This window comes from Alosa pseudoharengus, unplaced genomic scaffold (genome assembly GCF_046254945.1).
Source record: "Alosa pseudoharengus isolate Yale_2024_CS ecotype anadromous, Long Island Sound unplaced genomic scaffold, YU_APseudo_1.1 YU_APseudo_1.1_scf_17, whole genome shotgun sequence".
NCBI classification, from domain to species: Eukaryota; Metazoa; Chordata; class Actinopteri; order Clupeiformes; family Clupeidae; genus Alosa; species Alosa pseudoharengus.
The window spans coordinates 15,903,898-15,931,253 of NW_027468640.1; the positions used below are offsets into that span (position 1 = coordinate 15,903,898).

Below are 27,356 nucleotides of genomic sequence, written 5' to 3' on the forward strand. Positions count from 1 at the left end.
GTGGAATCCTTTTCAGATATTCTCGTTTGACGACGGTACTGACATCAGCAATCTCGCTAGTGCCCGAGTCTGTGTTTGGAGTAAGGGGAAATAAAAACAAAATAGTTGGACTATCTCTGCGTAGGATATTATAAAATGCCCAGCAAGAAGAAGAAATACAATGCCAGATTTCCTCCGGTAAGTTTTAGCTTTATCTTGTAAATGAACTGAAGCGCTTTTCAACGTTTGAAGTAGAACATGAGAGCATCCTCGGACGAGATTAGTCGGGCCTTAACGACAAGCTAGCTGTGCTAGTTAGCGTTGCTTAATGCCACTTGGTGTTCTTGCAAGTTTAATTTGTGAATTCCTGTTATTTTGTGGTTTAAATGGTATTTTATGTTTAAGTGCTTCGGTGCCCCATTAATGGCGTTTCCAGAAGCAATATATGTTGCGTTAAGAGGCCAATAAAATATTGAGTGAATTAGGACTGATGAATGCAATGAACTGAGCTAGCTAGCTGGGCCATTTACTTAACTGCTAACCTGTAAATTAGCCTTTTCGGCCGCCTTCGCCCACGTTACTTTGGCAATACCACATTAGCTACTTCAATATCTGAGTAATACTTATACGGTGGAATTACAACTTTGTTGCACTGTGTGCTAAATTTAGAAAGACTCAGCTGGTGCCTATTCAAACCCTAAACGTTACCCAACCTAGTCAGTGCTGACTAGGCTGTTGAAGGTAACATAGTTGCAAAAGCAAATATCAACGCTAGCCTGTTAAGGATATAGCTTGAAACGTTAACGTTTGTAGCAGCTATACAGAACTGAAATAAACAGAGATACAATATGAGATACAAGTTTGTGCATCATCCATGTAAACGGCACAGAAAGTAACAAGATAACTTAGAAGTTAGGGTAACGTTTGTAAAACGTTTCTAAGATTCTAATATTTCAGTGCACATTCTTTAACAATAACTCGGTAGCCAAGCGATTGCAAAGTTTGTTAGTCAAATAATTTAAAGGTACCCAGTATTGAGCAAACGTAAAGCAACACCTGTTAAGTAAATGTTACCAGTGGTGAATGTAGTCACATTTACAAGGATATACGGCATAAGCAGGTCAGGTTTAGAACACAGGGTTACAGGTCTTAGCGAAAAGTAGAATGCGAGGGAAGAGTTGTTGTGCCACAATGCCGCCCGCTGTGACATCAGTAGTCCTTCCTTTTAAACAGTCAGGTTACACGTGGTATATGTATTAAAACGTCTTAATGATTCTGAGGTTTTCCACTGATCTGATTGTTTTTAATGTTTAAGTTATTGCTTATTGATATAGGCAAGTTACAAACTATTTTGTTGTTGTTCTTATGTTTGTGTAACGACTTTTCATTTGGACTTGTAGGCCAGAATTAAGAAGATAATGCAAACGGATGAGGAAATAGGCAAAGTTGCTGCTGCAGTTCCGGTTATAATCTGTATCCTCTCACACTACGCCCCCCTAAGCAGAGCTGTCAGTTAGTAAGGAATCCTTTAACTTTATACCACAGCCTTGACTGTTTTAAATGTTAAATAGTCTATAAGGAGAAACAGGGATCTCCAGTTTTTCTACTGGAAATACTGTCTCCTCCAGAATTATAGATTTACAGCTAATTACATTTTTGTTAGACTGCACAACATAATTTGCAGGGGGATGTCTATTATTTTTTTTATTGGATTATTCATCCAATTATGGTTGACATCAGCATGTAAGGCAAGGACTGGGAAACATAATTTAAACAACCAAAATATTAGGCTAGTCCTTAACATAACACTACCTCTTGTGCATGTTAAGACTAGGCTACATGGTAGGCCTAACCACTGTGTGTGAACATCAGCTGATTTAGTTTGATGTCTGGATAGTTTCACAAGACCTCTCCCTCACATACACACAGATAAACAGACAGGTTTGTGAACATCCTTGTCCATAAAGTCCTTGACCCGGAACTCCTCAGCTCGGGCTCTTGAACTCTTCCTGGAGTCACTCCTGACAAAAGCATGTCACGTCACACAGTCTCGGAACGCCAAGACCATGACCACATCACACTTGTAAGTCTTTCACCAAGTCACTTCCTTCTCTGCCCTATTGGTTGCCATATCCCCCACTCAGAATTCCTTCTCTTAAATCTGTGAAAGCTCTATCAGTGTTAAAGATCCAGTCCACTGTTCTAATTCTAATCCAGCAAATTCCCCCTTAAGGTGATGATACATGGGGCAGCTTTTTGAGCAATGTTGCTGGGCAACCACATAACCGGTTCCATTTGACGATTTGCCTGATGATGATTAAAGTTTTCAAGAAAATAAATTGTTTCCGAATATCAATGGGAACATGCCAGCACCACAATAATGAGGAACATTTGGCCAGCAACATTGCTCAAAAAGTTGCTCCATGTATCATCAGCTTTAGTGTCCTCTAGCTACCTGGTCTGTGTAGGTGCTCAAAAACACTTCAGTGTTGGTACACAGTCCTGGCTCTGGTAATGGCAGCCAGGTAGATCAGCTAAACAGTCTGTTAGTGCACATGCAGAACCAGCTTCAGAGTGTAAAAGTCCTGCCATGCACTGCACTGGTTCTGATCGTGCATGTAACACAGGGGATTTCACTGTTTAGCTGGTCTTCCTGGTTGAAGATTTGTGCTTAATAGAATCAGCTGGTTTTGTAAATGGTTTTACACAAATATGTGGAAGGACCTGTCCTTTCTGAAGGCCAAATGTCTTACCTCTGCTCTTGTCCGACCCGTATAGGAAGCAGTGCATCGAGCTGGAGCAGCAGTTTGACTTCCTGAAGGACCTGGTGGCAGCCGTGCCTGACATGCAAGGGGAAGGGGAGGACAACCACACGGAAGGAGCCGGGGAGAAGGTCCCACGCAGGTAAAACCACTTCCACAGTTGTGCCGTTGAGCAAGGCACTTAACCCCAGGTTGTTCTGAGCACAATGGCCCTGGTAATATAACTGGTGTGTGTAAGTCGCTTTGGATAGAACCGTCTGCTAAATGAATACATGTAAATGCATGTCGCATCACCTTGAGGGTGTTATCGGAGATGGTACTATTATGCCTGTGTGTATTATGGGGTGTGGTCATAGGGTGAGGTGAAGCATCAGTGGCATCGCTGGCTTACAATCGGTCAGACTGTTTTCACAATACCTGTCACTTTTGCTTTGACTTTATTTTTGTGTGAATGTATGTCAATACATTCCTTGAGTCATTGAGGACCGGTGCAGACAGATAAGGAATTATCAAGGACTCTGAGGAAGATGCATGAAGCATCGAAACGTTAGTCCCTTTTGTGCACCTTAATTAAAGTTTAAAGCTACTACATCTGTGCTGCTCCGAATTTTTACTTTTAGTATATCTACACGGTCCGCTCTTCGTCTGATGCACCAGATGTAAATGCCACAGAAGCGCGGTGGATCCACTTTTTTGTGAACAGGAATTATGAGATATGGGAGATGTTCTGTAATGAATGAATACTTTGTGTAGTCATGTCTATACTGATCCATATGGTTCCCTCACTCAGTGACTGTTTCCCTCTTTTGTCTCTTTCAGAGGTCGCAAGCCAGGATCGGGTCGCAAGAACGGAGGTGCAGGCGCCAAGGGCAAAGATAAGAAGCTGTCAGGCACAGAATCGGAGCAGGAGGTACACACACACACACACACACACACACACACACGTGCACTAGTACACACAGGCATTGCACTTTCTCTTAGGGTGTGATAACATATGGCCGTAAAATGCGTCCTGGGCTATCTTAATGAACTGGACTGCTTTTCCCCGAAAGTGTCACTGAGCACACTGGTAACTGTGCAAAGAAAGCGTGTTCAAAATGATAGTCTATCATTTACCCATGGCTGTGCTAATGCTTTAGGGAAACACGCCACGCCCCTGTGCAGTGACTTACATCAGTCCTCGGCACCTTAGGAGATGTGCAAGTGACAGCCGCCCACCCACCCTCCCTACCAATGTCAGAGGCTGCAAGTTTGAGTCTTCTGTGGAACCTGGGCTGTTACACAATGCAGGTTACAGCAGCACATGCCCACAGGGCTTTAGCCTAATCAATAGCGAATTGCTTCCGCTCCATCAGGCATTCATGACAACACCAGCAGCACTGTGTGACTGTGACTGTGACTGGTCGGGTGTGTGTCCCAGGTGCTCCAACAGCGCCTCCCGTTGGTGGATCTGGGTACCTGAACCGTGGTTTGTAAATATCAGAAGAATCAGAATCAGAATTGCCTTTATTTTATTGCCAGAATTGCCTTTTTGTCATTGTACATGAATACAACGGAATTGAAATTGCCACTCTGTGGCACCGCCATGAAGGCACAGCACATATAATAGAACACCGGATAAAAAATAAGACATAAAATTAGAATTGTGATAACATTAATCAGAACAATTAATCTGCATAAATCAAGTACATAGCAGCATGAATGCATGTATTTTATAAATAAATAAATGATATATATATATATATATATATATATAACTTTTGGGCATAAAACTTTACTATATACTGTTCTTTTTAATGTTAATGCAATGTTTATTGATGACATTGTAAGTCGCTTTGGACAGAAATACAAAAATAAACAAAAGAATCATAAACATATAACGAGGTACATGGAGGGGATCTGTCAGTTAGTGGATGAAGGTCGAGGTAATCAGATGTAAATCAAAGGAGAGGTGACCACTTGCACTGAATAATGGAGAGTAGACATCTGGGTGTTGACACTTTTTGGTTTCTGTTGAATTGTCAATAATTTGATGCCCACAGTGTCAGTCATGAGAGTGTGTGCGCACACACTAGAGAGAGAGAGAGACAGACAGACAGACAGACAGACAGACAGACAGACAGGGCAATAAATTTATAAGACAGATCTGTGTATGCAGTGTTTACTCTTTTAAAATAATAGGGAAAAGACTAATACACTGCTGTGGGGAGTGCAGAGATAAAGCTAACGAAAGAATGCTAATGCATCCATGTCTTCATGACAACAGGAGGACTCGGAAGACAGCGAGACAGACGGTGATGAGGAGGACGGCTCCCAGTCGAGCACCAATCAGCAGTCAGCGTCACACTTCCACAGGTGAGCTTTGTGTGAGTGCATGTCTGTGTGAGTGAGTGCATGTCTGTGTGTGTGCGCATGTCTGTGTGAGTGAGTGCATGTCTGTGAGTGAGTGCATGTCTGTGTGAGTGAGTGCATGTCTGTGTGAGTGTGCATGTCTGTGAGTGAGTGCATGTCTGTGTGAGTGTGCATGTCTGTGTGAGTGTGCATGTCTGTGTGAGTGAGTGCATGTCTGTGTGAGTGAGTGCATGTCTGTGTAAGTGAGTGCATGTCTGTGTGAGTGTGCATGTCTGTGTGCAAGTCTGTGTGAGTTGTGCTTGTCTGTGTGAGTTGTGCATGTGTGAGTTGTGCATGTCTGTGTGAGTTGTGCATGTCTTTGAGTGTGCTTATCTGTGCAGACTTTCTTGTAAAGAATGTCTCATTGTTACACAAGATTATCTGCACATCTGCTATAACTGCCCCCTGGTTCAAGAAGCTTTTGAACACTTTGTCCACCCATCTCGGTCCAGCATTGTCCATTGTTGTTTGAAACATTTATTACCGCAAAGTAGCAGTTCATTTAGGATACTATTTGCACTTGTATCCTTGCATGGTGTACGAGTATGAATGAGAATATATCTCTCACTCACCCTCTGGACTTTTTATATGTAATATGACTTACTGTCTTTATTTGTCTTTCCCTTGCTGCCTCTTTATCTCTTTTTTTCTCTCTCTGTCTTTCCCTCTCTCGGTCTTTCCCTCTCTCTCTCTCTCTCTCTCTCTCTCTCTCTCTCCCCCTCTCTCTCTTTGTCTTTCCCTCTCTCTCTCTCTCTCTCTCTCTCTCTCTCTCTCTCTCTCTCTCTTTCTCTCTCTCTCTCTCTCTCTCCCTCCATCCGTCCTGCAGTCACAACATGCCCCCACAGTACATGCACATGGGCCCATTACCGGGGGGCGTGGCACCCATGCAGCCAGCCTCCTTCGCTCCCCACCCCTCGCTGATGGCCACAGGGCTCCCACCTGCCCCCGTGCCCCACCCAGGCCAGGAAGACGACGACGAGGACTACGACTCTTAGCTCCCCCCGTCCTTCCTCTCCTCCCCTCTTTCTCCTCCTCCTCCTCTGCTCTTTTACCGATTGTTCTACTCTTATGTTCTTCTCTCATTTGACTGCCTGCTTTTGCTCTCGTAGAGGGTCGATATAGGGCGTCTTTGCTGGGGTGGGAAGAGAGGGAGGGAGGGTCAATGACAGGAGGTCATAACTCGTAATGTAAGGAAATGCCCCCCAACCCCCTTGTCTGAGTACCTCTACTGCACAGGAGCGATTTCTTGATAGTGTAAAAGATAAGCAGCAGTCACCATGTGAAGACTCAAGACTTGGTTGTATATTAGATAATGTGTTTTTTGTGTTTTTTTTTTTGTTTTTTTTTATTCTTATTTTATTGTGAAGCAGGAAGACAGGAAGGAGTCAAAAAAAAAACATATAGAATCCAGAGACTGCTGCTAACGTTCTTACGTCAGAAATGTTGAGATGAAAGGCAAAGGTCCTGGATTAGTTTAGGAGATCTCCTTTTTAGTTTGCACTTCATATGTGTCTCCTATAGTTTCCATCAATCACAGTCACACTCACACAGTTAAAAACAAATGCAAATACAGAAGGAAAGGAACTATACATATCACTACCGACTCCCTACAGTTTATTACAGAGCCACAGCTTCTCTGTTTTGCAGTTCAGAAAAATTAAATCACACCTCTACTCCCCATAACAGAGGAATGATCGATTTTAAATCATTTATTCTCAGCATGGTGCACAGGCTGTAACAAAATATTACCATTGTAACACTCAGCCTGACACTTAGGGAAATAGGAGCACATTCTCAGTATGTTCTTTCTGGCAAATCTGGAAAGGATACTTCACATGTAGACAGTCCCTTTTCATTCTCTTTTTTTCACCATGGCAGAGAATACTGGCATCACACCCAAGAAAAGAATGGATTTACTAAATTAATTCTCCAACACCTTTTCTACGCTTATTGTCTTGTAAATTGGTCATTTTTTAATTATTATGAACCCCCCCCCCACCCCACCACCCGTCAACAATATCTCAAATCTCAAAGTCTGTACGCTGAGGCAACGTGAGGTGCAAACTTTTTAAAAGCTCATTTTGGGAATTCATCTCACTCGCCTCAGTCATATTGCTCCAAAGGGGTTTTTACGTCGTTATTATTTTTTCCGTTGTTGTCGTTTATTTTTCTCGTGTCCCGACACTGCCACACTGGCTTTCATGGATTTGAGAAGAACGGAGCAGGCCCTCGTACGTGAACATGTCCAGATATGGCGCTGAACCGGCCCTGTTCTGGCCTTGTTTCAGATTTAGCTGCTATCCAAGGTCATTTATGACACTTAAGTCTCACTTAAGTCTTCTAATGTACCTCAACATAGACGTTAAGATATTTACATGACATTCGTTCCCCACCCTCCCATTCTTTTAGATTGTTTTAATCTGCTCAGCAAGGTCCCTCTCCTTCAATTGTATTTCTGCTTCCCCACTCCCTCAAAATGTTCGATTTGAAGTTGTATGTAAACTTTTAACATTCTTTTTATTTTGTATGGGTGAAATAAATTTGAAATTTCAATATATATAACCGGGTATTTCTTTTTTTAATGTCAACTTGTAAGCGTGTTCTGTGTACAACATTAAAGTCTCCAGTCACCGCACCACTAGCATGCGATCATATTAGGACTTTTACTGTCTATTGGCATGGACATTTGGATATATCCAGCTGTCGCTATTTCTAGCAGCATGTCTGTAGAGTCCTACAGTATTTGACCAAGGTTGAAATACTTGTATGTTTGTGTGTGTGTGTGCATGCGTGTGTGTGTGTGCTTTATATCTGTCTCTGAAGAAGGAAAAGTATGTGAGTAAATATTGACCTACATTGAAAAGGTCATCCACACTTCATATACACTCTACAGTGCCAGGCCTGTGTGGTGTTTGCTCTCCGAAACCCCCCTCCAACCTCATCCCCTCTGCCACCCCTCCTTCCAGAAATATCTCCGCAGGTTGTCGGGGACAATCTGCCAGTGTGCTCCCAGCGGCCCGCCACACCTGAGTGCTACATCGCGCCGGCCGTCCCCCCATTCGTTCGCAGCGCCGTGGCACGTCCGTCAGCGGCACGATTATTGATTCCCTCCACTCCGTCCCACCCAGACAACCACATTCCCTCCCAAGTCAAACAGAGGCCATAACGCTCTGAACGAACGATCTCGCTCTGAATGAACTGTGCGCTGCTTGGGCCTAGTGAAAAATAACTGCACAAGCCAGAGGTAACAATTTATTTCATGTTATTTCTGCAGCCATAAAGAGAGAGAAGTGCTAATTTTACTGGAAGTGTAAAGTGAAGAACCATATGTTTTTCATTATAAAACTGCCATGATGGTTCAAACAGATGGTTCCCATTTACTATTACCACTAACTGGTCAGTGTACAAATGTCTTGTTTCCTTTTATAGCTCATTAGTTACTACATAATGACCATTTCTACTCCACTGAGTGACTGTTTATTGTGTGAGTTCACTTAGCTGGCGTTGTCCAAACAATAGTGAGCCACTTGTAGCCTGAAAAAGTGAAAGACGGCCACTAGGGGTCTCAAGGGAAAGAGAAGAGAAGAGCAGCTTACATTAGAGACAGAACCCAAGGGCCTAGTCTGACTGTGGGTTTTGTGCCAACTGGACCAGAGCAGTCCAGCACATTGCCTGACAATATTTCGAGCTTGATTGATTTGATCTGATAGATGGAGATGAATAAAGAGAACTTTATTGATTTCCAGAGGAAAACTACTGTGCCTTACAATGAAACAACAGCACAATATTTATTGATACAACAGACACACATAACACAATGCAATAACATTCTTTTAACCAATTAAATGATTAACTATCTAATGTGACCTTTGGTATTTATGGCATTAAGTATTTTAACGTGTCAATATTTAGGAATACTTCCACAGTCCCACTGTATTCTGAATGTCAAGGCTTAATCAGTGATCTATATGTACCAAATGTAACAATACTGGTAACTTGGTAACCTAAAAGGGGGTCTTCATGATGAATAAATAGAGAACTTTCTTAAAAGAAAATCGGAGAAATATTCAGTGGGTCACAAAATATGTATGGCACAATGTACACAGTTGGCTGGCGGCAGTCGCAAAAGCAGCGCCCATGATTCGTAACAGCCCACCCTCATAGTACCACATGCACTGCCAGTAGCCTGAATGCCCAACCAAAGAACCAAAACAACAAAACCAAAATCATAGAATATGGAGCATGCTTGACACAATAATGTATTCTTTTAAGCAATGGACAGATTGAAATGTGCAAACAATCTTCAAATCTCTCTCTTTTTCTGTCTCTGTGTCTGTCTCTTTCTCTCTCTCTGTGTGTCTGTCTCTTTCTCTTTCTCTCTCTCTCTCTCTCTGTCTGTCTGTCTCTCTCCCTGCCTCCCCTCCCCTCCTCTTATCCGTTGCTGAGATTGTGCACTGAGTTTGGCCCAGCAGTGGCAGCCGCCAGGCCACGAGAACAACGGCATCCTTCCTGCAGAGATGATGAGTCAGCACTTACCCTGGGCGCTGCTAGGGGCGACGGGGGGCGGGGGGGATTGGGTGTGGAGTGTCGGCTGGCTGGGTACGAGTTGGGAGTTTAGAGGGGGCCTGAAGAAGACGGGAGAGCATTTGAGGCGAGGCAGTCGAGAACTAGACGAGCGCCTGTGGTTTGAGAGCAGATGCCGCCCCCATCAAATAGAACGGAGACGGAAACGCACCATTTCCCGTGGACACGTTGAAGTCCCCCTCCTCTCTCTCTCATTTTCTTGTTCTCTTTTTCTCATTTACTCACTCACCCTCTCTCTCTCTCCATCTCTATCTCTCACACTCTCTCACACTTTCTCTCTCACACACACACACACGTATACCCTCTCTCTCACAAACACACACTCTCTCTCTCACCCACTCACTCACACTCTCTCTCTCCCTCTCTTTTGAGACACGCCTGCACTGCTACAGTTTGTTCCCTCTAATGAGTGCTCCCCCCCCCCCTCACATGAGCAAACAAGACAGAGCCAGCTGAGGTGATGCTGAACATTTGGGTTGTGTCCTAGCCATTATTAATTAACCAGTTCATGAACTACTGTACTTTGCTGTCAATCTGTACTTGCTGAGATCAGCACTGCCTAAAATATATCAGCTGTCTCATATTTTCCATTCATATGTACTGCTGATTAGGTGTATTATTTTTCATTCCTCTCATTGTTTACTACAGTGCTATCTGTGTTTACACCTTTACAAACTGTGGCATAAGGAAGACACAATTTTGGTGATTTGGGGGCAGCCGTGGCCTACTGGTTAGCACTTCGGACCTGTAACTGGAGGGTTGCCGGTTCGAACCCCGACCAGTAGGCCACGGCTGAAGTGCCCTTGAGCAAGGCACCTAACCCCTCACTGCTCCCCGAGCACCGCTGTTGATGCAGACAGCTCACTGCGCCGGGATTAGTGTGTGCTTCACCTCACTGTGTGTACACTTTGTGCTGTGTGTGTTTCACTAATTCACGGATCGGGATAAATGCAGAGACCAAATTTCCCTCACGGGATCAAAAGAGTATATATACTTATACTTATACTTAAAAGGAAATACCACAAGTTCAGATTCACTTGGTTTTACTTTTATCACATGGGGCTCTAAAGCAGGTGTATAGCTGTTTAAGACATGCATCTGACCAAGAGTCAGAGTGCAAGAAGGCAAAGCTGTGCTGTGTCTAGTTTGTTGGACCTTGGTCAGTTGAAGCAATAGGCCAGTTACAGGACATGTTAATCCCGTGAATTACTGGAAATAGAGTGGATGATATGTGTTATCCTTTTGTTATGTGTTCTCTCTCTCTCTCTCTCTCTCTCTCTCTCTCCAAAGTAGCAAAGGTACAGCATTCTCAGGGCATTTATTGTCAGCGTGGGGAGGGAGGAGACGAGAATCGCGTTGTGTCTGTCATCTGATTCTTTTCCTGCTGGGAGAAAAAAAAAAGTGAGCGAAACCCCACCCTCTCTCGCAGACTGTAAGCACGGACGTAGTGTGGTGCGAGAACGGGACGAGAGAAGGCGTTAGAAGGAACGGGAACATGACAATAAACCTACAAAAAACAACAACGCTTTTCCGGATGTCTGTCTTTAACAGCTCACGAAGATGTTGGATTTAACTTGTGAACTGTCAGAGGACTTTAGGAACTAAATGGTGTCTGCTTGATGTGTGTTTCACTTTAAAAAATAGACCAAGTTTGTTTGTATGGTCCTTCCTGTTCAAAAAACTCGATGGAAAGAAACTTCACTTTCTTCATGTGATCGTTCAAGAACTTGACAGCGTCCTATATCTGCTGAGCAATCACACGATGAGACCGTGAAGATGCCAGAAGAGACGGAATATTATGACCGAAAACGCAGTAGTTTTCGGCTAGGACCGTTGCTGACTTTGTGAGAGAGCTGACCAACTTGTCGTATAGCACGGGTGCGCAAAAACTCAATGCTCCTTTCCTGCCATTCTTCTCGACTTCTCTCCGCTTCCTGCTTGTGGTGGTCACGGCACTTAACGACTAAAAATACAGAAAAGTCTAGATGGACAACTGAATCGAGCTGGGATTATTTCGGTCACTTTGCCAGACAATGTGCGATCACTCAACATTTAGAGCAGTTTGTGCTGTTGCGTTGTAATTCTGCTACATTGTTGCAATAAGGACATTCACAGAGTTGTGATTTAGATTTTGATTAGACTAAACAGTATTTTTTATGAAGATTTCCGGATTGCCGTTTTAGTATACACATTTTATATGATGTGGTAAAATTCATTCGGCTAATAACCAGGAAACGATTTGCAACATGAACTCTTAACAGGCATAGCATTGTCAATCATGCCTTTTTACGCACTGGCACGGTTGACAAAATTATTGCACACAGTGCGCCCTTGTGTTTGACCATTGTCATTTTATATGGAGACATATGCATTCCATGTCTGCTCGTTTCGGTGATATCAGTTCAGCTACAGCTAAACACGACTCTGTGTTTGCTTGCTTGACTTCGGAGTGGATTTTACAAGTCCCTGATGAGCCCACTAAACGCACAGGACAGGGAGAGCGGAGCTATAAAGTACGCATTTGTACTTTATTTTCAATATCTCACAAAATCCAGCCAGGTTTAACCCATCATCGACGTAGGCTCCATGGAGCCGCTGAAGAACATATTCACTCGTGGCGGCCCTCTGTCAAATTGGAAAAATCTCGAACAGTCGCAAAAGGGAAACTTTACCAATCCTGTATGGACCGCGCTCTTCGATTATGAAGCGTCTGGCAAAGACGAGCTCACCCTCCGCAAAGGTGACTTGGTCGAGGTGCTCTCACGGGACTCGGAGATATCCGGGGATGAGGGTTGGTGGGCGGGTAAGGTAAACAATAAAGTTGGCATATTCCCTTCGAACTACGTCTCTTTTAAGCCCAGCGGTTATGGCAAACTGCAGGGCAGTGGAGTGGTCGGCCCTGCAGTTGTTGCCGAGTTCCAACCCGAGGCAGTGGATTTTCGGGACCTTAGCTTGGAGGAAGTTATTGGCGTGGGTGGCTTCGGTAAGGTGTACCGTGGGACCTGGAGGGGCGACCTGGTGGCTGTGAAGGCTGCCCGCCAAGACCCAGACGAGGACATAAGCGTCACTGCCCAAAATGTGCGGCAGGAGGCTCGGCTGTTTGCCATGCTCACTCACCCGAACATTATCGCTCTCAAAGGGGTCTGCCTGCAGGAACCAAACCTGTGCCTCATTATGGAGTACGCTGCTGGTGGCCCGCTGAGCCGGGCCCTTGCCGGACGTCGCATCCCCCCACATGTCCTTGTCAACTGGGCCGTGCAGATAGCCAAGGGAATGCTCTACCTCCACAGCGAGGCTATTGTACCCGTCATCCACAGAGACCTGAAGTCAAACAACAGTAAGTTCATAAATTTACAGTATTTCGTTGTGAAATATGCAAGATTGCAAAATGCAAAGTGTTAAGTGCAGCTTTTAGCCTCCACAACAGAGCTGTTTTGTAAATTACTAATAGTGAATCCCACCCAGATTACATTTTAGTTTGATATTTCAGTCAGTCACCATATCCTGGTAAACTTCTGTTGGTTTATGATTCCCTTTGGTTCCTTTGGGCAACCAACCGGGCACAGAACCTAGTGAACCAATGTGGAGTAAGATCTTCAGTCAATCACTCGACCTTCAGCCAAAAACTCAGTTCTGTGTCTAGACAACCCAGTCGGACTGTGATACCGCCAAAACAAGTGGCCCATTTTTTTGTATTATTAATTTGGTTACTTCCTGTCCAAAATTCAGGAGACAAAGAAAGAGAGGGAGAAATGGGGACACATTATCATAGATGGAGCCAGGCTCCCAATTTCACAGTGTCCTGTTCAGTCCTCTAAAATTTGCCCTTGAAAGCTCACTTCAAGAGCATGGGGAATTGTGTTAATCAGGCAGAGAAGTTCATGCATTGCCCCACATGAGAGCGGAACTGGCATCTAAAAATGACTCCTGTCCTGCCTCGTAGTTTACTCCAAAACAAGTTGTGCAATAAAAAAAGAGAAGCTTCATTAAGGAAACCAATCCAAAAACCGAAGGTCTCGTTCCTGTTGTTCACACAAGAGTGGACTTTGTAGTGTGGACATGTGCAAATGTGTGTGTATAAAGGTGTCTCAAGCTTTACAACAGTTGCTATTAACCATTTATATTTACATTTTCTGACAAGTGCAAGATTTGGTTACATTCAAATACACAATTCTCTTCAGTCACATTCAGATAATATGATGTAGGCCTATAGCTTTTATGAACACATTGAATAGTGTTGTAGTGTTGTATTACACAGGCACCAAATCCAGGTACTCAGGAAACCAAAGAAGTCAAGTCAACTGAAGTCACCTTATGTGTGCAACATCACTTTCTTGGTACTCCTCTTTGGCAGCCACCCCCCCCCCCCCCCTCTCTCTCTCTCTCTCTCTCTCTCTCTCTCTTTGTGTCTTTCTATATAAGCTGTAGGAAGATAAAAAAAAACAAAAAACTAGCGACCCCAAAACTCATCCAGTCATCTCACCCAGAGCCTATGTATTCCATTCTTTTATTTTCTTCACTTCCTTCCGTCTCTCTGTTCTCCCCCCATCCCTCTCTCCATCCCTCCTTCCTTCACCCGTGTGTGGTGGTGTATACCGAATCACCTCCACCTCTGATTCACCTCTTCCTTATCTACTTTCCTTCCTCCAGTTGCAGCCCGCGCGTTCCCTTCACCCTGTACCCATATATGGCCAACTCTCATCCCATTATAGGCCTCTGTGTGTGAATGTGCACTGTGTGAAGGATCACTCTATTGTATGTGTGTCCACGTCTTTGTATATTTCATTCTATCTAATGCAGGTTGTTACGTACAGAACATATTTTTCTTTTACCCCATTTGGTCATTAATGTCTATCTTTCTCTTCAGAAGCAATCCGGCTCCAACTATCCCTCACTCAAAAATGTCTTCATACGCATTTTTACCACACCTCTGTTGGATCACTGGCCTTTCCACTCTCTCACTCTTAATCAACCCCCCCCCACGAGCCACCGCCTGACCCCCACCTGATCTCTTCTCCTCCTCTCTCCTTTTCAATCTCCTCTCCTCTCATCTTATCTCTTCTGTCTCCTCCCTCTCTCTGTTCCTCGGATATCTCCTCTCCTCTCCACTTTTCGATCTCTTCTCTTCTCTCCCCCCTTCTCATTTCCGGCGTCTTCTCCTCTCTTTTGTCCTATCTTCTCTCTCTTTCTCCCCCCTTTCTCCTCTTTTCTCTTTTCCTCTCATGTCTGTCCTGTATACCACCCCCACCGCCTCACCCCTTCACCCTTGTCCTGCAACAAAGCTGAGGTTTCCATGTGGGGTTTTGTTATACACATGTAACCATAGGCGGAGAGAGGGCACACACAATCCCTGTTCTGTGGCACTGCAATGAGATGTTATCAGCTCTCCAGTCAGTCTCCTTCTGGTCCCAACCCCCGTCTTTTTTTTTAAATTATTTTATGAAAAGAGAGAGAGAGAAAGAGAGACGGAAAGACGAGGGGGGGGGTTATGTCTCAGACCTGCCCTTACTTGTCTCTCTGGCTCAGCTGCACAAGAAAGCAATATCCTGTTGTCTTTTGTGTGTGTATGTGTATGTGTGTGTGTATGTCTGTGTGCGTGCTAGGTTTAATGTACGTCTGTGTGTGTGTAAGTGTTTGAGTACATTTTCCTGCCCACCATGTGTGTGTGTGGGATTGTTGGGGGATGGATTTGGCCTGGATGTGTTTGTTTCCCTTCTGATGTATTTCAAAAAGCTGTACAGTGCTGTTCACCCTCAGACAGAAAGAGCAGCCATATCTTACATGTACATGGTTCATTTTCCTCATTTCATTCACTGCTAAAAACAAACAAATGTGAAATTCCAGAATCAGATTGCCACCATGTTCATATTATTGTATTTTAGATTATTCATTCATCAATATCATGTCCGTCAACATTATATTATTTTATAATTTTTGGAGCAAAATATATGATTTATGAAAGTGTCAGACAGACTTTTTTGTTCTTGGATGACATGACTATTTGCATGTAGCAGGTGCTGTTGTCAGAAGCAATACACACACTACAGGAATGACACCCTTTATCGGTTAATCCTGAACACTCCCTGGAAAAAATTGAATCTTTGGCCTTGGTGGCGTTAACCATATACCATATAAAGCTTCATAATATATATGGGGTTAACCGCCTTGCCTCAGCCATTGTTGGTGTCCATGTCCTTCATGATCCCACAGCATGCACAACTGTTTGTTGCTGCCTCCATTGTGTTCCTACAGAAGGTGCTTAACCCTAAAGGAGCTTGCACACTGCTCCAACAAACGCCAACAAACTCAAAAATTCAGCTGTTGGAAATTGTTTGTTGGTAGTCTTTAAAATGTTTATAAAACCAACTGTCATGTCAAACTCTAACGACTCCATCCAACAAACGCCAACAAACACAGGCCCAACTGTTGGTGTTTGTTGGCGTTTGTTGGAGCAGTGTGCTTTAAAGTTGCTCCAGGAGGACTCTCTCTGTAATTGGTTCACTCTAAGTCACTGAACAAGAGCATCGGTGAAATGACGAATAATGTAATAATGGCTAGGCTAATGGGGAGAGAAAGGATGTGGCTTATCCACTCTTTCAAACTATCCTCCTCCACCTCTTGTCATAACCTCTGTATCGCTCACCAATGTCCAGCCTTCGGCCTAGTTCTATCTGATTCTTCCTCCCTTCTTCTCTAGCTTTGGTACCTGCTTGTGATGACCTGCCTCAAAGGCCTGTAACAATATTACGTAATCACCCGAGCGCCATTTTATTAGCTGACTACAATCATATTGTGCTATCGTGAGAATCATTTTGATTCATCATCAGTATATAAGATGATTGTTTATTTTTACCCCATACGGCTGGATGACACTAATAGAGATGTCATATTTCCATCATCCATGTTGTTCTTCACTGTTTGAGGTGTGATTGGCTCTCTTTTAATGATGCCCTCTCAATACAACCCATTACGTTTTTATGTATGTCATATCTGTCTTAAGTAGCTTTATTTACAATGCTTGAATGCATTTAGAATGTTCCAATGTTCAATGCTAAGACATGGCTCTTCTACGTAAGGTATATGTATTTTAAACATTTAAATTATGATGTTAATTATAGCTTATACTATGATAGTGAACATAAAAAGACTAATTATTGATTGTCACACATAATTGACATTAAATCATTAACCGCTCAGTAAAATTCTATGTGGATCTTGTCATAATGTTATAAATGATTTGCAAGTGTCTGCCATTAGATGATAAAGCAGAGTTCTACAGACTCAAAAACCATCAGTGTAAATAAAACTCTTATAGGTCCCTCTATAGGAAAACAACAGAGACCTCTTTTGTATTCCCAGACTATTTACCCACCTCACACCTTGCAGGCGTATGCCTGTAGTCTCGGCCTGTTGTCGAAGGCTCTCCCTCTTGGCCCTGTACGCTTCAGTGCGTTTCCACAGTCTCTTTTGTTTGTGTCTCCTAGCCTGGGCCTGGGAGTCTACCAGGGATCAGGGAAAGGTGAGAGAGAGAGAGAGACAGACAGACAGACAGAGAGAGAGAGAGACAGACAGACAGACAGAAAGAGAGAGAGAGAGACAGACAGACATAAAGAGAGAGAGACAGACAGACAGACAGACAGAAAGAGAGAGAGCGAGACAGACAGAGAGAGAGAGAGACAGACAGAAAGAGAGAGAGAGAGACAGACAGACAGAGAGAGAGAGACAGACAGACAGAAAGAGAGAGAGACAGACAGACAGAGAGAGAGACAGACAGACAGAGAGAGAGAGAGAGAGAGAGAGACAGACAGAAAGAGAGAGAGAGAGACAGACAGAGAGAGAGAGAGAGACAGACAGAGATATGCATGCATGTTTCTATAGAGGGTTAGCCAAGCACTCAAGAGGGAAGGAACAGGGTCAGTATAGTCCAAATAGAAAAAGTACTAACTGGGTTAGTAAAAAGTACTAACTGGGTTAGTAAAAAGTACTAACTGAGTTCAGTGTATGTGTACTGTACACATCTGTTCCCAACCATCTTGGTGTGTGTGTGTGTGTGTCTTTTGTTATCAGTGATTGTGTGTAGCTGTACGCGAGTGCTTACAAAAGCCTCATCAGTCTGAATTGATATTTTTCAGAGGCTGTACCAACCACTTTTTGATTCAGGTTAGTGAATGGCTGAGAAAGTCACTCCCTCTGCGTCAGTGCTGTTTTCAGAAAGCGGACTTTCTCACGGAGACGATGTACTTGACTTGTTGATGACTGATAAGTTTTGACGATGCTTGATGATGATGACATTTGTCAACAGTAACAGTTTGGCTCTTAGTGAAGCTATTAAGCAATGGAGCAAAGGCAGCACATGTGAAATAGTAGTTTGCCGAATTTTGAAAGCAGCATACATGTATCCTTCATGCTGCCTTCAACGTCCAGAATTTTATTGAATTATGAAGTCAGCTGTCAGTATCGTGGCAACGGTGTCCCAACAATAAATAAATGGAAGGCGCTGCTTATGGTGCTGTCTTGCTGGGCTGTCTGAACAAAGCTGGTACCTTCATAGCTGGTACCTTGATGCCTGCTACAGCAAGTGACTTGTTCGACAGTTGAAGTCAGCAAGGCTGCTGGGCGATGCCCTCTGTTTCGGTCAGACTCATAATCTGCAATTGCAGTGTTCAGTTCAGTGTTGTCTTGTAATATACAACTATAAGTATAGTAAGTATATATACTCTTTTGATCCCGTGAGGGAAATTTGGTCTCTGCATTTATCCCAATCCGTGAATTAGTGAAACACACACAGCACACAGTGTACACACAGTGAGGTGAAGCACACACTAATCCCGGCCCAGTGAGCTGCCTGCATCAACAGCGGTGCTCGGGGGGCAGTGAGGGGTTAGGTGCCTTGCTCAAGAGCACTTCAGCCATGCCTACTGGTCGGGGTTTGAACCACCAACCCTCTGGTTACAGGTCCGAAGTGCTAACCAGTAAGCCACGGCTGCCCCAAAAAGTATATATGATACAATGCCTAAGTATTTTTGTGCCTATACTGAAATGATACGAAAAACTTTAAACATCAGTAATAGAAGTAATAGAATAGGCCTACACGACAGAACATGGAACTTAAAATGATTTCCTTAAAACTAAAATGGGGTAAATACCTTTCTAGTATTGGTGTGCCGTGCAACACTAGTCCAGTGTTTTCTAAATGAACCAATGTCCTATGTATTTATGGTGTTAGGATGTAATCAGGATCCGATTGTATCTTAAATTAAAACCGACCGAGTTAATTCATCGGTTGAGCTTGAACACTGTTGCCTTAAAGAGATGCAGTCCATGACCCTGGCCAGCATTTGTCGAAAATTTTAACTCGAGTTTGTTTCGAGCACACAGTCACCGAACGGACACTCAGTGGGCCGAGAGTAGCAATTTGCTGAATTTAACAAAAAAAAAGCGGATTAGAGGTACAAATGACCACGTTAATCAGCTCATTATCTTAACTTACCGCTGTTGTCAGCGTGGCTGGAATCAGTTGATTACCTGACTCTTGTCAGCATTGCCTGAAACTAATTCACTAAATATTGTTTACTGTAATTGGTGCTGGCTGAATTGGTTCATTATCTGCATTAACTGGTCGAGGGGGCTGTCTGACTCTGTAGCGGGTCAGTGTGCGAATAAGATGAATGCTCTGCGTGTGCGTTTGCGTGCGTGTGTTCAGTGGTAGAGGAGAGACGGGCCACGTGTTGTTGTGGGAGAACGTGCTGAGTGGACAGTTTCTCTGAGGAGGACGTAGAGACTGAGGGCCCGTCCACACACGACCAGTGGCCTCTTTAGGCCTGGGCATTTGGGGCTATTTTTTTGGAATATCACTGCCTGGATTAATCTTTTTTTTTTTTACAAATTGCATTTTATTGTATCTCATATTAAAGCATGTTGTACCTTAATGGTAGCCTGGGAGAAGCCAGACAAACCTGTTAGCGAATTTGAATTTGCTCTGCAGGTCGGTCTGGTAGGGAGGCCATTGAAACCTATTTTCAACATTTCAAAACCCCAGGGACCAATCACAATCGCCAATACTCGGTCAGAAGTGTACCAATACTTGGTATGATGACAGATAGAGCAATACATTCAATACAACCAATGGCTGTGCTGATGGCGACAGGGTTAAACAGAATACAGTTATGTATTTTCTTTGAAACGGAATAAACAACTGCATTTAAAACCTTTGTTTACAATAAAAAAGTTCATTGCTGCACTTTAGAAACCATTTGGCCAGAGTTTAATGTACCAATTTAAGTTTAATTTCACTGCTTGCTACACCCCTGCAAGTCATAAATCAATGTAGTCTTTCGAGACCCACTCTCAATCTCAATTGAAATATACTGTACAGTCTGGTTTCAACACGGTTACCTTCATAGAAGTTTTTTCAGATTCATTTTAAATGAAAGGTACCATCAACAATTCTGGAACAAACAACAACAAAACACCAGAGAGTGAACTCATCCAGAGCCGTATAAAGGTATGGCTCTGAACTCATCAATCCACTCCCTACCCAGCCTAATGGATAGTCATGGATAGCATGGAATGTAACAGATAACAGGATGACAATGCCAAGAATTATCTTCCTCAAACAATGAAAGAGTGGATCAGGGAGAATGAAGAATCATCTCCACAGATATATTGGCCACCACAGTATTGAGTATTGAGAGTATTGACTTCCTGTCTTACCTGCTCTCTCTCTCTCTCTCTCTCTCTCTCTCTCTCTTCCCCCCCCCCCCCCCCCCCCCCACTGTCTCTCTGTCTCAGACTTGCTTGCATAATAATAATAACATACATAAGCCTCCACAGAAACACACGGCACAGTAAAACATACAGAATCTGGCCCCAAGATTCAGGCTGCGCGAACAAATATTCACAGACACACACACACGCACACTTGCATACACATGCTCCCTAAGATAGCTGGAAAAATCGTGGGAAAGTGCCAAACCATGCACTTGCGGAGGCAAATTTACTGGGCTCTTGATCCACACGTCCACAGAACTCTCTCTCTCTCACACACACACACGCACACTGCTTCTGGTCCACAGAATCATTCCCCCTATACACACACACCACTCTCACCCCCGTCAAGGAGACAAGTATCTGATACATCTGCCTACCAGCATGTTTTCATTGAGGGCCTCACCGCTCCACACTGAAAACATCTCCACATTTGAAAGCTAGCACTCACATCTCTCTCTCTCTCGGTCTCTCTCTCCTCTCCCTGTCTCTATCTCTCTCTCGCACACATGTAAAATACTCCTAGACAGTCCCTCATTCAGTCACACTCATACAGCGTACACACACACACACACAGCACACACGCCAGCATTCCTCGTTTCAGCCAAGTGATTCTCATGTGGGTAATTAAGACATTTCTCCCATACTGGTGGCAACAGCACTCTTGCCATTTTTGACTGGGGTAAAAAAAACTTTCCATGAAGTTTCGATCCGGATGAACAAACGTAAATCCCTTGACTATGTCTTGGCAGTTACTTCCTGATCTTTGGTCCACTGAGCAGTGGAATAGAATAATGTACCAGGCGGCTAAAGAAGTACAGGTGGGTCTCCAAAAATTAGAATGTTGTGGAAATATTCACTATTATATAAATATTTCATATATTCTAAATACAGTAAATATAAAATGAAATATTTCAAGCCATTTCTTTTTTGGTTTGCTATCAGCAGAGTTTGCCATTCAATTCGGACTTTAAAGCAACACTATGTAGTTATTTTACCTTAAAGTAAAGATTATCTTTGGTTTGTAAACAAATCCACTTGTAGTATGTCCAGGGAGACTGGGGGAAGCCATGAGTGGTACTTACGACAGTTGTGTAAAATACAAGTACTCCGCAACTAGGGGGGGGGGGGGGCAAAAAAAACGGAAACAGCATTGGATACCTTTAACATGCTTTCAAGGACAGTTACTGTAGACCGTTTGTATATCTTAGGAATGAGAACTTCTTTTGGTCTGAGCATTGTGTTGTGTGACCCCTGCCGCTTCATTATTTCCAATGTGATCCCCGTTAAGTGTTATTGTAATCTTAATACAGTAGCCTATGTATATACTGTTAATACGGATTTTAAATAATGTTATACAGAATTTGTTTATTTGAACTAATGTTATTTGTGAGGTATAAGTTAAGTATAACTGATGATCTGTTTCCGTTACAACAAACAGATGCAGACAAACATTGTTTTGGCAAAGTGCATAACCACAGAATAATTTGAATGACTATAAAAATCTAAATATATTTTCAAATCATAGTAAAACTCTGTCACCCTTTTGACAGAAATTTATGGCTGGCTATTAATGGCAAGTGGATTTGAGACCACAGTCAACCTCAGAATAAAAATTTGATGACATGCTATCAACGGTGGAATTTGATAGTGTGGAGATTTGAATGGCAGCAAAGTGTTGTCGGTGGTTACTGTTGCCAAGTGTCAGTCGGAGTTCTAATTAGTCATGGCCTTGCAGTATGGTGGGAGTGCGGACGTGGCAGAAAAACCTTTCCTGTGTCAAGAGGAGTGAGGTGCACAAACATGGATACAGCGGCGTGCTTCTTGCCAAAGCTTCCCTCATTAGCTGCACCGCTTAGTTTCGACACCGGCACAGACCAACGATACAACACCAAATTCATCACTGTCAAAATCTGACAGTGAGCTTTCCGTGATGCCTCATTCATCAGCTGTGTGTGAACCAGAGAGCAAGAGGATAGGAAGAGGGAAGAGGAAGAGGGGGGGAAAAAAGAGAGAGAGAAAATGAACAAGGTTATCGAGGCCATCTATCAGCTGGTTTTCCATCGTGTGGCATTCTGTAGTCTGTCAGTGGAGGAGGTAGGTGGAGGGGGTGGTGTGCAGATGTGGGTACACGCCACCCTCACCCCTACTCCCACCCTGGTGCCGCTGTCTGTATGGTGTTATTTTGGAACCGCTGCCTCTAGGCTCCATCCGGATGTGGATGCGGGAAAAGGAGGGGTTCCCATAGACAGGTACCAGGTGCACCTCGGAGACTGGACAGGGCACATCCAGTGTTTATTTACATTCATATTTATTTGCGTAACTATCACAACGAAGCACACAGCATTGACCATGGATTGTTTTTGTATGGCGATTTGCACGGGAAGGGTTTGATAAGGGAAAGAAGGGAATCAAAAGCATTTTGTTGTACTATGTAGTAAGACTGTACTGTAGAATGTTTTCTTGAGGTGCCCTGGAGAATACTTCTCTTTTTTTTTTAAAGTTTAACTTTCAGTATATAGTTATGACATTCTCTGAACTCTGTGTACAGTGTAGACAGTCAGGGGACCTTCACGAGACCTTCTGCTAAGAACTCACTATAATTTGTGTTTTTCAGAAGATGGCCAAACAGTGGTTTTAAGCATACACATTGCATTTTTGCAGGCCGACTTCAATGTGTGGTAGTTGTATAATAGTGCTGTTTGTAAAATCGTTAAAACCGCTCGTTAAAACATCCGAACCAAAGTGAGACAGATCTTTTTTTAATGTCCTAATAAATATTAAAATAAATCATTACTCTGTTGTGTTTCTGGTTGCCTTGGACATTTGGACTGATGTGGACTGTTTGCAGTCTGTTGAAAACAGAGAGAGAGAGAGAGAGAGAGGGAGAGGAAAAAAGAGACACTCTGAGGTCAAGCCGTACAGGAAGTCGGACAGAAGCTTCCCAATCCCAGCACTGGCATGACACTTTTCCAGGCCACGGAGTTGTTTGCCTCGCTCCGGTCCGACTTCCTCCCTAAGCGCTCCTTCTGAACCTTCAACCTCCAGCGCTGCTCACTGTTCACAACAACATTTCACAACTTCCAGAAAATCTCTTCAGATTGTTCAGTCTTTCAGATTGTTCAGTTTTTTGACTGATCTCGTTTCCTGGCTGTGTTTTTACGGCAAGTTGGGAGTTGCTTGCACTGCAGTTGGCCATGCAGCACAACTTTGTGTTTCTTTAAAGACCACCTCCGTTGAATACTCTTCGCTATATCAAAAAAATGTGTGCAACCAAATCATGTGTTGGGGCCATCAAATGACAAGCAGCGATAGCAGTGCGACCAGTGGAAAGGAATCTTTAAGATGTGTTTGTTCTTCATAAAATGGGTTGTTACCATGTGTGTGTGTGTGTGTGTGTGTGTGTGTGTGTGTGTGTGTGTGTGTGTGTGTGTGTGTGTGTGTGTGTGTGTGTGTGTGTGTGTGTGTGTGTGTCCTTGTCTGTATATACCCCTCCATGTCTGTCTCTGAGTGTGTTCATTTGTGTGTACACACACCACTGTGTACCTGTGTGTGTCTTTACCTGTGTAAATACCTGTGTGTGTGTGTGTGTGTGTGTGTGTGTGTGTGTGTGTGTGTTAGTGGGATGGCTTGGTGAGTTGGGTGGTAATTTTCCCCTGGGCAGTGTCACAGTAGACAGGCAGGTGTCTGTGCAGGATCATACACACACACACACACACACACACACTGCTCTGAGACAGTGTGCAAACAGCTGAGTCTCACTGTGTTCACTGCTAGTCAATCATTAGCGGTTGGATTGATTCAGGCAACATTGTGTGTGTGTGTGTGTGTGTGTTTGATAAAAAGATGGAGAGAAAATGGAGTGTGTGTATGTGTGAGTGAGAGAGAGACAGAGAGAAAGATGGTGTTTGTGTGTGTGTGTATGAGAGAGCCAGACTACATCAGCCATAAGAAGCTAGTTGTTCAGGCGGAGTATGCAGCCACAGTGACTTGAATTTTTACTAGTATGCCTATGTAATTCTGTGTTTATCCATGTTTGTGCTACTTTGCCAAGAGGCTGGCCTTGCAGCTTTGTATGCATGTACTTGTGTGTGTGTGTTTGTGTATGTGCGTGTGTTAGTGTGCATTTGTGTGTCCCATTTTCTCATGTGCGCCTTTCTTCCTTCAAACACACATCCCCACCTTCGTCCCACCCATAAGCCCTACAGCCTGACCTCAAGACTCCAGCCAAGACAAGGAAGTGTGTGTGTGTTGGGGTGAGTGGGTCATTTCCCAGAATAAGAAGAAGCCAATCCAGGTTAAACTTCAGCTCTGCACCACACTGCTAGCTCACACGTAGCTCTGAGCAGCAGTTAATAAGTGTTAATAGGTCACTAATTACATAACGCAAAGAGATCTGCTTAACTACAACCACACACACACACACACACACACACACACACACACACACACACACACACACACACACACACACACACACACACACACACACACACACACACAAGAAGATCACAATGTAAATGTTACATCACATGCTGTTCTCCAATTGCTTATTCAGTGTTTTATATCCTTGTTCTTAAAACAAACTGGCAAAATCTTAATTCAATTCAATTCAATTACATGTAATTAATTAAAGACAGTCCAACATGTCCATATGCTTTTGAAACCCTGGGCACAGTCAGAACAGTAGGGACCTCTCGGGCAGAGCTCCAGTTGCTTTAGCATGCACCCCTGGGCATATATGAAGTGATACTGGGGCAAGAGGAGAGAGCTGGGCTGCACCCCTGGGCATATATGAAGTGATACTGGGGCAAGAGGAGAGAGCTGGGCTGCACCAAAGCACTCCTGAATTCCTGCATCCTCTGGCCCAGTAACCTTTTAATGTGTGACGCCTCTCTCTATTCCTCCCCGGGCGGGCATGCATTCATCCCTCCATCTCTTCTCCTCTACCCAGTCTTCCTGTCTCTCCCTCTTTCTTTCCTTCCTGTGTTCACTCACTCTGTCTGTCTGACCCCCCCCCCCCTCTCCTTCCCTCTCTCCTTGTCCCTCTTTCTCACCCTGCTTCCATCTTTTTCTATACGTCTTAAGTCCTTCGTTCTTTCCTTCCGTTCACTCTACCTCTTTTCCTCTCTCTTTATTAGTCCCTATTTTTCATGCTCCTTACTTCTCTCTCTTTCCCTCTGTTCTTCTATCTCTCTCTCTCTCTCCCTTGTTCACAAACTCCCCCCTCTATTCCTCTTTCTCTCCACCCCCCCCCCTTCTCTCTCCTGTGGGTCCCATGGCTGCCAGACAGTCAGTATGGCAGTGGCGCGGTCCCTGCGGGGACAAAGCTCCCGTTCTTCCTGGGGAAAGCCCCCTCCCCTGCCGGAATTCTCCTCTCGCCTACGGGCACAAATCAGCACCGGCACAGGGAGTCTGGAGGGGAGGGAGAGGGAGAGAGAGAGAGAGAGAGAGAGAGAGAGTCGGGAGGGGAGAGAGAGAGAAAGGGAGAGAGAGGGAGTTAGATAGTGAGACACAGAGAGAGAAATGTAGAAATAAAGAGGTGTGGAGTTGGAGAGGAAGGTTGTGAGAAGCAACGTTTAAAGAGACACACAGTGATAGGGGGGTGTGTGTCTTTTTAAACCATAAAACTTAAAGCTGATCACGGTGAACGAAAGGACAATAAAGATCTCCCTAAAATCAGCTATAATTGTAGTTTGATCATTCTTTTAATCTGATGTGTTTGTCAAAAACACCCTCATAGGAAACAGTTATCAGTTGATGCATTTCTGGAGAGAAACCAAAAAAATGTCAAGTTCTTGTTGCTGGTGGTGGTGTTGGGTGTTGTTGTTTTTCCCAACAACAAAATGCAAACAGAGAATGGTTGTCATGGCCACCACAGAACATATCCTTGTGTAACTGCTGCTGTTTCAGGAAGGCTGTACTATCTCTCTCTCTTTCATAAGAATGTCTAATCAGACTGACTCTAACCTTCTTACCTTTTTATGCCATCTTGGCACCAGGCCTAAAGATACGATGAAGGAAACTGAGAGGGGCCATTCTTCTTGCTGTGGTGGAAATTTCATCACACTGTAATTTTCAAATATATACATACTTTTACTACATTATCTATTAGCTATAGCTTAGCGTTGCTAGTCAACTCACCTCATTAGTGGGAGAAGCACCCAAGGGAGTGCCCCCAGCTTAGTTGATGCATAACTGTAGTGAAAAACAGTCTGCCACAGTGCTCTGAATGAGAATCTTAACTGCAGTTTCAGCTGGCTTTATTGTTAATTAGCTAATTTGCTTGCAAGCCCGCTAAAAAAAAAAAGATTTTCAGATGACAGACTAGCCTGACACAACCTTCACATTTAGTGGTAGAACAGATTAGGGCATTCCACAGTAAGCACCCATTACACTTACATTTATTCAGTCAGAGCACACCTTTTGCAGAAGCAACATACACTATAGTCCAGGTACACATAAGTATATATACTCTTTTGATCCCGTGAGGGAAATTTGGTCTCTGCATTTATCCCAATCCGTGAATTAGTGAAACACACACAGCACAAAGTGTACACACAGTGAGGTGAAGCACACACTAATCCCGGCGCAGTGAGCTGCCTGCATCAACAGCGGCACTCGGGGAGCAGTGAGGGGTTAGGTGCCTTGCTCAAGGGCACTTCAGCCGTGCCTACTGGTCGGGGTTCGAACCGGCAACCCTCCGGTTACAGGTCCAAAGTGCTAACCAGTAGGCCACCGCTGCCCGAATGTCATGTCACCAGTGTATGCACCTTGGATGTTGTTAGCACCTTGATGTAGAGGTTAGGCGTTACCAAATTTGCTAAGGTATTCTTTTACCTTGCAGAGGATTTTCTGCATATAGATTTGCAT

At 43.8% G+C, this 27,356-nt stretch overlaps 2 protein-coding genes across 2 annotated transcripts in view; both read left to right on the top strand.

Moving 5' to 3' along the window:
• Window positions 1-34: 34 nt before the first annotated feature.
• drap1 (DR1-associated protein 1 (negative cofactor 2 alpha)) lies at window positions 35-7,685 on the top strand. Its single transcript, XM_076288686.1, has 7 exons — window positions 35-177; window positions 1,380-1,452; window positions 1,969-2,062; window positions 2,758-2,883; window positions 3,561-3,651; window positions 5,008-5,096; window positions 5,959-7,685. The coding sequence occupies exons 1-7, from the start codon at window positions 136-138 to the stop codon at window positions 6,125-6,127; spliced, it is 684 nt and encodes a 227-aa protein (XP_076144801.1). The 5' UTR covers window positions 35-135; the 3' UTR covers window positions 6,128-7,685.
• Window positions 7,686-11,139: 3,454 nt separating this feature from the next.
• The window catches only part of LOC143127284 (mitogen-activated protein kinase kinase kinase 11), a 51,085-nt gene continuing 34,868 nt past the window's right edge, over window positions 11,140-27,356 (top strand). Inside the window, exon 1 of the mRNA XM_076288680.1 lies at window positions 11,140-13,053. Coding sequence (XP_076144795.1) covers window positions 12,303-13,053 — 751 coding nt within the window. The 5' untranslated portion in view covers window positions 11,140-12,302. The remainder of the gene's footprint in view (window positions 13,054-27,356) is intronic.